Here is a 14,654-nt window from a genome sequence, read left to right on the forward strand (position 1 = left end):
ATTTCAATCTCTATTCCCTAAGTTACAAAGATAGAAAAGAAAAAAAATGATCATTTACTATTTCTGTCTACTAATTTGAACAAATTGTTCAATAAAAAATGAGTGGAAATGCAAAAAAATTGCTAGAATTTAGGACACGTAATAATAAGTTAGTTAATTTAGTTGGCAGCTAGAAAATGGAATAAACAAAGTTCATAGGTTCGAGTCGTGAAATCAAGCTTGCATTTGGGTATGCGACCTACATTACTGGTGGTCGCGGAAAGGGGGTTTATCTGAATTTCCGTTGCAAAAATATCAATACTATGTATATAAGGTCAAAATGTGTCATTTTACCTGCATATAGTAGATGATGAACTACTATCTACGTTAATGAAAATTATGTCTCTGCATTGCACATTACACCCCCTAAGGTACAACCCTTCCCTAGACTTTGGATTTATCTGAACTTCCTTTGCCGAAAAATCATACTATGTATATAAGGTCAACATATGTCACTTTACCTGTATATAGTAGATGATAAACTACGTTAATGAAAATTATGTCTTTGCGATTGTACTTTACCCCCCTTAAGGTGAATGTGCACTGGGCTACCCTTGTTCCCTTTCTATTGTTTGTAACTCTTTAATTACCACAATAGTAGCATGAAAACTTGAAGCAAACTTAACAATAATTCTGAGTTTATGTTCATCACACATGATTGTTCTATCATCAATAATATAAACAACAACTTACTCTATGGTCTATACACATAAGGATCATTAAACAATTACACACAACCAAAGCATATGATTAATGTTTTTGACAAAAAATAAAAAGATTAGTAGCCAAAGCATCTCAAGAACTTTTTAGGCATATTGCCAGTAGCACGAAATTTAGCAGCAATTTCCTCAACCTTGAGAATATCTTCGCCTTCTTTCGCCTTAATCATTGCTCTCTTGTCTTCTGCTTCTCTATGAATTTCAGCCATCTTGTTCTTCATCTTCTCCGCGTATTCTGCCTTTTTCTTCTCTAATTCTTCCTGCTCGGATCAAAGGTACGTGTACATGTATATCATATATGTGCTAGAGACTAGCAAAATGTACGAAAAAAGGTCCTATAGGGTGGTTAGAGGCAGGGGAAGCGACATGATTTTCACTAAGAGATTCAAAGTATAAGAAAGTTAACATATGAAGAAACCAACGAGATTCAAATGTACATTAAAGAAAGACATAACAGTATAATTTTCTAACAAATGGAGTTCTGTCACATCCCAAAATTCGGATGTGATGGCACGTGTCCATTTCCCACCGGACACGTCAGCCTAACCCAACCACAACGATAGAGAAGTAGAAATACGAGAATAAAAGATAATAAATAAGCGGAAGACTTTAATTAAGACTCAACACTGCCCAGAATTTGGTTGTCACATGTACAAACCTCTAAATACAGAATTCGAATAAAAATATACAAGTCTCAGAGTATAGTTCTCGAATAGAACAAAACTGAAAGTAAAGATAACTCAAGGGCACGTCTGGAATGAACCGCTACCTCTCGAGTATGTCCCAAAGCTCAATCTGCTAAAGAAAATACTAAGCCGAATCTGAGAGAGCTGTCAACCTACACAATTGTGTAGAAGCAAGGGTGAGTACCGAAAACCACAGGTACTCGCAAGTAACACTAAACTAAGCTAAACTAGCAGCTACAAACAACTTCTTTCAATCCCAACCGAACCACCGAAACTTCAATCTAGCAGCAAACCAACCAACCTATACTAAACAGATCATATTCAACAGCCAGAACCAACAAATATCCTCATCAACCTCAGATCAACAAATAAGAGCAAGTAGATCAAATTCCACATAAGAAGGGTAAACCGATACAATCCACACATCACAGACAAAGATAAGGCAAATGCGATGCAAAATGCAATAATGATGTCATGTAGTCGTGATGCATGTCTGTCCTACGATACACATCTGTTGACGTAATCAGTCCGCGCTGAATACTCAAATCAGAACCCATGGGGGCCACACATGGACCATGTATCACCGCCGGAACCAGATCCCATCGGCATCCAAATCGCTAGCCGGAGCTAGTCTCAACTGTGTCTCATATCCATCCATCCTCATATCAGTGTCTCAGAACTCATGCAACAGATAGTTCACACATGGGATGAATAATGAATATGCACATGTCATCAATCACAATCATATCACGATCACATCATAGTATTACACATCATCTGTCTCAATCACAACCATATCACGACCACATCATAGTATTACACATCATCTGTCTCAATCACAACCATATCACGACCACATCATAGTATTACACATCATCTGTCTCAATCACAACCATATCACGACCACATCATAGTATTACACATCATCTGTCTCAATCACAACCATATCACGACCACATCATAGTATTACACATCATCTGTCTCAATCACAACCATATCACGACCACATCATAGTATTACACATCATCTGTCTCAATCACAACCATATCACGACCACATCATAGTATTACACATCATCTGTCTCAATCAAGACCACATCATAGTATTACACATCATCTGTCTCAATCAAGACCACATCATAGTATTACACATCATCTGTCTCAATCAAGACCACATCATAGTATTACACATCATCTGTCTCAATCAAGACCACATCATAGTATTACACATCATCTGTCTCAATCAAGACCACATCATAGTATTACACATCATCTGTCTCAATCAAGACCACATCATAGTATTACACATCATCTGTCTCAATCACAACCATATCACGACCACATCATAGTATTACACATCATCTGTCTCAATCACAACCATATCACGACCACATCATAGTATTACACATCATCTGTCTCAATCACAACCATATCACGACCACATCATAGTATTACACATCATCTGTCTCAATCACAACCATATCACGACCACATCATAGTATTACACATCACCTGTCTCAATCACAATCATATCACGACCACATCATAGTATTACACATCACCTGTCTCAATCACAACCATATCACGACCACATCATAGTATTACACATCACCTGTCTCAATCACAACCATATCACGACCACATCATAGTATTACACATCACCTGTCTCAATCACAACCATATCACGACCACATCATAGTATTACGCATCAGTTAAAATCAGTTTACCCATAACATAAGGATCGTAAATATACCTTTTTCATCAAAAAGGGAGTCCAAATCGATAAAACCCCAATTTTTCCCAAGAGGTTTACGGATAGGGAAAAAAAACCAGATAAAGAAATTATGAGAAAATGTCGAATTGAAGATTGAATACTAACCCTCATATTAATTCAAGAAGAAACCCGTAAGAATCACTCCATTCCGATCTCTAGAACTCCCGATATGCTCAAAATACCAAATGAACACAGTCTGAGATTTTTATAACAGTGCATGACTGTTATGCACCAGAAAAACAGCAGTTAAATCCTTCACTAAAAAGGCCGTAATTTCCTCATACGATAGTGAAATGACCCGATTCTTTTTTGTAAATGTCTTAAATAATGATACGGACCTGCTCGTTCAATCGGAGCTCAATTTCATGCTCGTTTGCCCAGTCAAATATCATTTCTACTCGGTAAACAATTATTTCTTATTTGCGATAAAAGTCCAATCTCGGGTTAGCGAAAATGCACCAAAATTTGCAGATAAGTCCTATAATTCATGATCAAAATTTCAGAACCTTCAGAAATTTTTTTCGACCTTTAAAACTAATAATGAACCCTTTAGTTGCCACAATTTGCTGAAATAGTGTCAAAGTATCCAAGAAGCTTAAAAGCTCACCCAAAACTCATTTGGCACTTCCCGAACACAAACCAAATATGCTACTAGCGTGAAAATGACATTTCGGACTCAATGAAATCGTCGGAATTTGAATTCGAGGTCTCCTTGACCCGGTATCCGATAAGGCGTCAAGAAACTAACTTTAGGCTCAAAAACTCAAAACGTACTCGGGGCCTCTAAAAATTCAACCAAGACTCATTCTAGGCTTAGAATCACCCCCTGAATCCCACGGTGCCCTCGGAATTCCATTTCGAGCACCGGAACCTCGTTTGTTGACCAAAGTCAACTCTTGATCAAAATATCATAATTTTAGCAACTTAGGACCTCAAATCTTCGTTTTAACTCCAAATTCGACTCTGTAAATTCTCATACACCCTTTTCGACATTCTAAAACTGCTGGAATCGACGGAAATCCGATTCGAGTCTCGAAACTCCAAATGACTCGAAATAGCACTTTTAACCAAACTTTAACTCTTAAAAACTCAACTTTCCAAAAACTCAACTTTTCATCAATTTTCCTTCAAACCAACTTCGAAAGTACATTAATTAGGACTCGGGGCAACTATCGGGAGGGGTAAAACGGTCATTTTATGAAAATTTCCAAAAATGACCTTTAGGGTCATTACAAAGGATTACTGCTGGACCGGTAAAATTATTTGTTGTAGTGGGCTTGAATCTCATTAAAGAGAGCGAGATATTTACGCCTCAGCCGGAAGAGATTTTTATTTCTTCATTTTATTTTCAATTGTAATCTTGTAATATCGCAATTTTCACTAACAAAATGTATTTTTATCTATTAAAAAAATCTCTCACACAAGTATGACATGGTATGACTCAACCACCATAAAAAATTTCCTATCAAACTGCATCTTTGAATTGCACATAATTATTGGTCATTTTGAAAAGGAAAGGGATTCATGTTATTCTTCATTTAGTGTTCAGTTTTTCACTGTACTGAACTAAGCTTACAAAAATTTCAACTTCCTATGACTTGGTGATAGAATGCATGGTCTAGAATATCGACTTTTTTTCAGCTTTAGCTTTCTGATGTTCGTATTCACCTCTTTTGCTCCCTAGCTCCGCGCATGTATATAGGTCCACTAGACTATGTTGTGTTCACTTTTATGTTTCTTAATATGAACATTAGTATAAGAAATCATAAGAATGAGATTTTGAAACACATAAAAGTCTAAAAAATAGTAATAGATTAGGAGATAAGTCTAGAAATGTAGTACTGGTAACCCCCACCTAACTCGGCCCTGGTTTTATGTACTAGTTAGTAGTATGTAACAATGGTTTCACCTGAATTTGTCTCAATTCAGCTTCTATAGTTGCCTTTTTTGTGTTCTCCCAAGATCCAACTGCTGATAACTTTTTAAGTGCCCTGATATTTGTTCATCACATGTTCAATATATAATCAACAAAACACAACATATAAATATATAAAAAAAAACTTCTAAGCTTATGTAAGGGTTCCCTGTTGCTCAGAGTCTTAAAAAATACTGCAGAACGTATGTTGGATCCTTCAAAAACTAATACATTTTCCAAGGATCCGACAGGGGTCCAACAACGTTTTTGGAAGGTCCGAGCAACATTAAGGACTCATTCATACTTGTTTTCAGTTTTTGTTTTTTCATTGTCTTCCCATGCCTTGATCAAAGCCAATCTTTTCTCTGATTCAACCTTTGCAAGTGCAGTATCTATAAAAACAAAAATACCATTAAAAACTCAACATATCTTCACCAATAAAATAGGGGAAATATGCACTTTGGGGCCCCACTAATCAAGATTTACCCAGAGTAAGGCCCATTAAAAAGGGGAAACACTTCCTAACGTGATTTTTTTACTTTTTCAATGTTTAAACTCGAGACCATTGATAAATCCTAGTTATATTATCTTACTTATTTTGCAATCTAAGAAAAAAAGTGAGCCCTGTACACATATTTTCACCAACCTTACCCTATTTTTTTTAAAAGAAAAAGAACTTTTAGTATTCCTCAAAATCAGGCATTTTCATATGTTTTCATTTGGGAAATGATCCTCAAAATAACTTATACTACAGGAAAAAAAATAAAAAAAAATAATAATAATAAATTAGACAAAAAATAAGTAATAAAAATCAGTTGTCAAATTTACCTGTGTCCTTGGAACCACCTGTACTTGTCTGAATTCCAGAATCTATTCCCTCTGTCAAAAATCCAAAAGTTTAACCAATCAAAAACCCTCAAATTATAACAAAAATAACACTCAAACTACAATACATATCTTTTTAAAAATAAGTCAGAAAGGTTGTTTTCAATAAATCATAAATGCAAATATTTTTTTATTTAAAAAGCAATAGCAATAAACACAAACAATAAAATAGTACAATAATCGAGGCTAAAGAAACAACAAGCAGTAATAAAAATAGTACATACTTTCTTGAACATGGGAAGATATTTTCTCTTTATCATCTAAAATTGGAACAATTGCAAGTGTATTATTTTCTTCAATTTTCTCATTTGGTTCTTCATTTTTGTGCTCATAATTTTGTGGAGAAACTAAAGGGCTTGATTCTTCTTCTACCATGATTATAATCTATATGATAAATATATATTTTTCTTTTCCTAATAGGTGAATGAAAAATTCAGAAAATAGAGAGAAATAAAAATGAAGAATAATATAAAGAGAGTAGGTAAAACTAGAAATAAAGGGAAGTTGGAAGCTGCCAAAAAAAGTCATATTACAGATAGGGAAAGAGTATCCTTTGATGTTAATGGCTGGCATAATTAATTAATTAATCATTTAAAAAAAAAATTGTTGTTGTTATTTTCGTATAACTTGTCATTTTACAATGTTAATTTTGAATATAATAAATAATTACTGGTATCTTATCTTTTTAGGTAATTTGATAGGATAAATTAAACTCTGGTAAAAATTATTCTTTTTTAAAGATTTTGGCTAGATAGTACTTCTCTGTTTCATTTACTTGGCTTAGACTCGACACTCCCAAGTTTATTTTACTTACCCTTTATTAATAATTAAAAAAATAATTCTCTTAGTTTATTAAAATGGACAAATAAAAAAAAAATATTTTAATATAAATCCAATTAAAATGAAATGTAGGGAGTAACACTGTAATGACAACTTTAGTCATCTTTTTTTTGTAAATAACAAATTATAAACTAATGTTTATCCCAATGTTTATCTTTAACTACCTAATAAGTGATTCAGTTATATACATACTTTTTACGCAATTTAAAAACTCCGTTTTAAATCTTTTCTTTAACGATAATTGGTCACAATTTATATGAGTTTTTGTAATGAACTCATATTGTATTGAAATGGATAATTAGAATTACACATACAATTATAAGAGTTTATCATTTTGATTGCTCCAAACTAGTAACAAATCCTTCAAAAGGAAGAAGTCGAAATAAAAAGGAAGAATGGAGGGAGGTTCCTGATTAATCTAAGCAACTAAGAAATAAGAGACAAGTTCATAGCATAATCCTAATTGAGTATTTCCCTCTTCTATATATAGGAATCTTCCTAGAGTTCCAAATGTAATTTGACATCTTCTCACGTAGGTCCTCTAGCTAAGTTATATTCATAACAAGTTTTAACTTATAAGTAATATATACCAAAAAAAGAAGAAGTAATATACACCACAATTAAATTTAGGGGTGTGCACTCGGTTTTTCGATTTGGTTTTACACTATACGGTTTGAATTTTTCGGTTTTTGTTTTTGTAAAAGTGTAACCCAATCCGATCCAAAATAAATTTGGTTTGGTTAGATTTTCCTCTATTTGGTTCGACTTTTTTCGGTTTGGTTATTCGATTATGTCAATAATTAATAACATAACCAAAGTAATAATATTTAATCCCTTAAATATACTTTCTAATATAAGTCATAAGTAAAACTTAAAACACAATACTTATAAGTATACCTATTATAGATGTAATTCAAACATAAAATATAAACGTAATCATCATCAAAGACAATAACCAAAAAGGGACAAAAGTGGTTAACTCCAACTTAATTCTAAACTTAAAACATTATATATATATAATTCGGGTTTTTTCGATTTTTATTTTTTAAAATCCGAAACCAAACCAAAAAATCAAACAAAGTCATTTATTAATCCAAAACCAATCCGAAAAACTAAAAAACCAATCCAAAAAAAAATTCAGTTTGATTTGGTTTGGTTATTCGGTTTAATCTGAATAGTGCACACCCTACACAATTTGTACACGGTATTTAATTTACAAGTCATCACCATTTTACGTCACACTAATAAATAGATAAATGAAAAGCATATCTTAGATGTTATTTTATTCATCAATTAGAGTTTCCAGGTCTTCCTGATTCAATTGAAATACGTAAAAGAATAATTAATTAGCACTGATGATGATTATGTGTCTTCATACTGCCAATTGTAAAGCATTATGGGTCTATATTTAGGCTGATTCGTGACACATGTATAAGATAATCATGTTCTATTATTTAAAGTAGACAAGTAATTAAGTTTTTTTAATTATACAGTGTCCAATGTTTATATGGGGTTTGATTAAATTCGAATGGATATTTTTCAATATATATATAATTCGATCAACTAGCTTACAAAATATGTGCAAAAATGATTGAAACACAAGATATACACCGATCATGTATAGATGGTATGCATATTATATGTATATGTGTGTATATTATATGTAAAATATATGTATGCTTAGTCTATACATTGTGTACATCTTTTATAAACTAGATCATACAAGTCACAAGATATTAAAGTGCATGTAACTTTCTCAATTCGAATTCGTGTGTTGCAGTGTCTCACAAATCTCAACACTACCAACAACTTTTTTCAATTTCTCTCGAACCAGAAAAAGCTCTGATTAAATTAGTTTTTTTTTAAATCATATTGGTTTCGAACTTGAGCACCGATCGATTTAGTTATATGGTCAAAATTTATTTTGAATCTTATGAAAATATAAATCATCAATCTTCATTAACAATAAATATTTGTCGATTCAATTAATTCTACTAAAATCTGTATTCAGATTATTATTTTGGATATTAGTTATAAATGAGCAATAAACATTTATTAAATAAAAAAATTATTTTTAGTTTTAGTATAGTCAATTTAGTCTTTTATACATTTTTATATAATATACAGCTTCCTCATAGTATCATATATACCTAGCAAATCAAATTCAGTATTGATCTTTCATGTCTGTTAATTAGTCATGCATATATAAGTTGATTAGTCGGGTTGTAGTCAGAGGCGTATCCAGAATTTCGGAATGATGGGTGCACAGTGCACTATTATGAAAAGGTGAATCTAATTTGTTTGACACTTAGTTTCGTATCTTGAAAATAGTTAAAATTTTAAATCTATAGGTCCAAAATTGAAATGATTAATTAATTATAATGCCAAAAATTCTACCAATAACCACTTAGAGAGGTGTTACCTAATTTTAAAAATAAAAATAGTACAAGATAGATATAAAATTCAAATTTCTAGTCTCACTGAGAGGTGCACCCAATCATCATTCCATTAAATGATATTTCGATTGTGGGTTCACACATCTATATTTGACAAAAAATTTAAAAATATAACACTACTATATATTATTTCAGGAGGGGAGCATGGGTTCATGTGAACCCGGTGACCCCCTCCAGCATATGCCTCTGATTGTAGTAATGGTTCTCCCACCGGAGGGTAAGTGTGCGTGTCAATCACAGTGGTCTAGGTCGTGACATCAACAATCAAAACTGTAAAGGATTTTTTTTTTACTTTTGGTTTCATTGTACTTGTAAATCCCTAAAAACATTTTATTTAATTTTTAATTTGATATACCGATAACTACATAGAGATGTGAGAAACTAAGTACAATGCATGAATTGCCTAATACATGATGTTTTTGACAAATTAAATGATTTTTCCTAAATTTTTAATCCAATCGTTACAAGTACTACTTGTCAATATTTGCACATTTGTAATTGTTGAGGAATTCTCAATTTTATTTAAATTCATCGAAAATAAAGGTTCAAAAACACCCCTCAATTTTTAATTATTGTTTAAAACTATCCTCAAATAAGAGCTTTGTTCAATGTTAAAGTCGAAATATTACATTGGCATTTATATATATACTAGATATAGGACCCCGTGCTAGCACGGTGCCCAATATATATATATAATATTTAATTTTTTATTTAATTTTTTTTAATTTATGTCATATTATGGAATTTGAGAAGTTATTGAAAATTTTATATGATTTTTAAAATATTTTAAATTGTTAGCTATTGTGATTTGTAGTACTTTTTTTAAACATAATTTTGAAAATAATATTTATTACTCTCTTTGTTCTAATTTATGTGGCACATGTACAATTTCAAATATTAACCCTTTTTTATATGTCTCTTTAATATATTAAGTTGTTAATTATTGTATTTTATACTACATTTTGAACCTACTTTTTTAATAATATATGTTATTTGCCATGTCCCAATTTATGTGGCATTAATTGATAGATTTGTTGGAGTCGAGAGATTTATTTTGTTAATTATTGTAATTTATAGTTTCTTTTTCGTCAATTTCAAACAATATATGTTGTTAATTGATAGATTTTTTGGAGTCGACTATTTCTTTTATTAATTATTGTAATTTATTGTTTCTTTTTCGTCAATTTCAAACAATATATGTTTATCATATAATCCATTTTATGTGGTACCAATAGAATCTAGAGAGTCAATTAAATTTTTTATATAACTTTTAAATATTTAAGGTGTTACTTATTGTAATGTATGTATAGTATTAGTTATATTATTTTTAAATATATTGAAATATTATATGTTACCTTTTTTATCTTAATTTATATGGCATTGATAGAATATAAAGTGTCAAATAATTGTTAATTATTGTAATAATATATAATATGGAGTATTTAAGTCATTTATAGTATAGTATAATTAATATATAATATGTAGTATTTAAGTGTCATATTATGGAATTTGAGAAGTTATTGAAATTTTTATATGATTTTAAAAATATTTTAAATTGTTAGCTATTGTGATTTGCAGTACCCTTTTTTTTACATAATTTTGAAAATAATATTTATTACTCTATTTGTTCTAATTTATGTGGCACATGCAGAATTTTAAATATTAACCCTTTTTTATGTCTCTTTAATATATTAAGTTGTTAATTATTGTATTTTATACTACATTTTGAACCTACTTTTTTAATAATATATGTTATTTGCCATGTCCCAATTTATGTGGCATTAATTGATAGATTTGTTGGAGTCGAGAGATTTATTTTGTTAATTATTGTAATTTATAGTTTCTTTTTCGTCAATTTCAAACAATATATGTTTATCATATAATCCATTTTATGTGGTACCAATAGAATTTAGAGAGTCAATTAAATTTTTTATATAACTTTTAAATATTTAAGGTGTTACTTATTGTAATGTATAGTATTAGTTATATTATTTTTAAATATATTTAAATATTATATGTTACCTTTTTTATCTTAATTTATATGGCATTGATAGAATTTAAAGTGTCAAATAATTGTTAATTATTGTAATATATAATAATATTTAAGTTAGATATATATATTTATTATTATTATAAATATAAATATAAATATTATATGTTACCTTTTTTATCTTAATTTATATGGCATTGATAGAATTTAAAGTGTCAAATAATTGTTAATTATTGTAATATATAATATGGAGTATTTAAGTCATTTAGAGTATAGTAATTAATATATAATATGTAGTATTTAAGTGGAAGGTAGTGGGGCCCACATATAAATATATTGGATATTAGTAGTGATTCTTATTGAAACACATGTTGCCTTGTGGTGAAAACTTATTCTCTCTTCTTATATAGTAATATTTTGCACATAAGTCTAGTTCTTTTTCAAAAAAAATTTCAAAATAAATCTAATTTTGATTCCGGACTCAACAACATATTTGGTCATATGGTCAAAAGTATTTTCAATATTTTATTATGTAGATATGAACAATAAAAAACCATTCAAAGTCTTTTTAGATTTGGTCAAATGAAGTTAAAGTATTATTTTGGATATTAATTACAAACGGGCAATCAACATTTATTAAACAAAAAAATCTTTTCATATATGGTCAAATGTAGTTCAAAGACTACACATAAAGTGAATATCTTGTACATAATAGTCAACTTAGTCTTTTCCACATCTCTATATATTAAAAAAAATGTCTTCCTTATTGTAGCAAAGGTATCAATACTTACACCTAGCAAATCAAATTCAGTGTTGAGCTTTCATGTTGTATTAATTAGTCTAATTTCTTCCAAACACATAAGATTCATGCCTATAAAAAGAAATGAATTCACGATGCATCAAAAGACTGTTCAACAAATGTTATTGATGTTATATTTTCTCTTGAGTTATAATGGGGTGGAGGGACAAAAAAAGCTATCCAAATTAGAGGATGTGGAGTTAGAGAAACAACTGAAAGTTTGAACAAGCCGGCCGTCAAAACAGTAAAGGTATTTTTTTTACTTGTAAGTCCATAAAGACATTTTATTAGATAATATCACTTTTGTATTAGAGAAAAACATTCATTTGTCACATGATTCTTGGGAAATGGAGAACCTTCCCTTTCCTTCTTTGTGTGTAAACTTTCGTTGTAGTTGAAGATTGAGCAGGTTAGTCCGTTTCGATTAGTTTGTTTTACTTTTTTTTAATCTGTTTTGAGAAAAATGTTTTTTCCCTTTTTGGAAACTATTTGATTCTATTTTTTCACAAAACATGTTTAAACCACAAGATTTAAGAGCATCTTGATATATTCTATATATATTTATTTTAAGATCACAAGATTCAAAACAAAATTACTTTTTGAAACTTCATGTCAAGTCCAATCAGACAAATGAATTAAAATGGATTAAGTACAATTTTTGCTTTTATCTTGCAAATTGGAGATAAAGGCATAACAATGGCTTAGGACACACCTATCGAACTATTAACAAATAATGGCATGGATAAACCTTTTCTCAACGAAAGTAGCATAAATGAACAAAATATTAACGAATAACCTAGATAAGTCATTTCTCAAAGTTTGATAGCATATTTGAGAATTTTTCCTGTTTTGTTTTTTTAAAAAAAAGCAGTAGTATTACCATTTACTAACAATCGTTCTCGTGAGTATCTTTTGTGTTTAAAAGGTACATCTTGTTGTAACTTAGGCTACTTATTTTATTAATTTTGATTGTTTACAGACTAAATATGGAGATACATACGATTGTGTAGATTTCTACAAACAACGTGCATTTGATCACCCGTTGTTGAAGGACCATAATTTTCATCCTAAGGCATATCTCTACTCTCTTTTCATTTCATTATCATTTTGATTATATTGGATATGATGTTATTGACATACAATTAAACATCTTATTGAACAGATTAAACCTACTTTATCTAGAATCAAGAAAGATTCAACTTCCTCATCGGCAACTAATAGGTCATCGACAATATGGTCAAAAGATGGAGGATGTCCTTTTGGAGCTATTCCTGTTAAGAGAATTACAAGAGATGATCTTATAAGATTAAGACGTATGCCCCCGCCAGAAGATGTCATATTCGAAGATGAATATGATGTTGTAAGATGATTTATGCCAATTTAGTGTTATATATCTTGAATATTTCAAATCTAAACATAAATTCATTATCTAATGCAGAGCAACAACGATAGTGAGCCGAATGGAAGATACATATCTTCACAAGGATATAAGGTGGTATATGGCTATAAAATTCATTATCTAATTTCCATGTTTTATTTAATTGGATTTGAAGTAAAAAAAATGGAACAAGTTATTTTTAGGTTAATTTGGGTATTCGGTAAGATTTACCAAAAATAATTAACCTTTTTATTTAGGTTGCAATAGCTAGGCTTCCATATAATCCAAATAGCAAGTTTGCGGGAGCTGGAATGGATACTGCTTTGTACAATCCTCAAGTTAATGGACAACAACACAGTGGATCTCGACTAAAAATTCAAAAAGGATCAGATATTTTACAAGTTGGTTGGAGAGTAAGTTTTTATCAAATTTTTTTATTCCATTATTCTATCGTTTTGTGGAAGAAGGATGTGTGTTAACCATTGAATATTGTTCTTTTAAGATGTATATTAGAAAATTTGTTAGTAAATGCTCAATATTTAATAACTATAATATAATATCCTGTTTCGTGCTTTAGGTGGACCCAACGTTATACGGGGATACTAAAACTAGATTTTTTATACATTTCCAGGTAACTATCTTTTGTACCATGGTGATTTCCCTTTTGAGTTCATTAAACTAGTACATCTTTTAGGGTGTGTTTGGTGTGAAGGAAAATATTTTTTGGAAAATGTTTTCTAATTTTCTCATATTTAGTCGGTTTAAATGTTTTGGAAAATGTTTTCCAAATCAACTTAACTTCCACAAATTTAAGAAAAATGACCTCCCTTAAAAAAATAAAGGAAAACATTTTCGAAAAGTCTACTTCATCCTAAAATTACAATATTTTTTTCTTACCCTACCCCATACTCCGTACCTGACCATCCACATCCAATAAAAATAAATTAAAATTTTCATATTTTTTTAATTCCAAATAATTTTTTACCCTTATCCCCAACTCCCTACCCCCAAACCAGCCCCCCTCTACCAAACAAACAAAAAAAAATTCAAAAAATATTTCAAATTTAAAGATTTTATTACCTCACCCAACCCCTACCACACCTACCCCCTCCCCCCCTCCCCCAAAAACAAATCGATTGGGAAATTTTTTTCAAAATTTTAAAATTTCATTTTT

The 14,654-nt window shown here is 30.3% G+C and overlaps 1 protein-coding gene across 1 annotated transcript; it reads right to left on the reverse strand.

The window, feature by feature from the left end:
* Positions 1–642: 642 nt before the first annotated feature.
* LOC102597678 (remorin-like) lies at positions 643–6,446 on the reverse strand. The gene is made up of 5 exons (XM_006358864.2): positions 6,242–6,446; positions 5,961–6,011; positions 5,437–5,524; positions 5,127–5,208; positions 643–1,018 (listed from the first exon to the last, which is right to left on the reverse strand). The coding sequence occupies exons 1-5, from the start codon at positions 6,390–6,392 to the stop codon at positions 818–820; spliced, it is 573 nt and encodes a 190-aa protein (XP_006358926.1). The 5' UTR covers positions 6,393–6,446; the 3' UTR covers positions 643–817.
* Between the last annotated feature and the right edge of the window lie 8,208 nt (positions 6,447–14,654).

Source organism: Solanum tuberosum, unplaced genomic scaffold (assembly GCF_000226075.1).
Source record: "Solanum tuberosum cultivar DM 1-3 516 R44 unplaced genomic scaffold, SolTub_3.0 scf00281, whole genome shotgun sequence".
In the NCBI taxonomy this organism is placed as follows: Eukaryota; Viridiplantae; Streptophyta; class Magnoliopsida; order Solanales; family Solanaceae; genus Solanum; species Solanum tuberosum.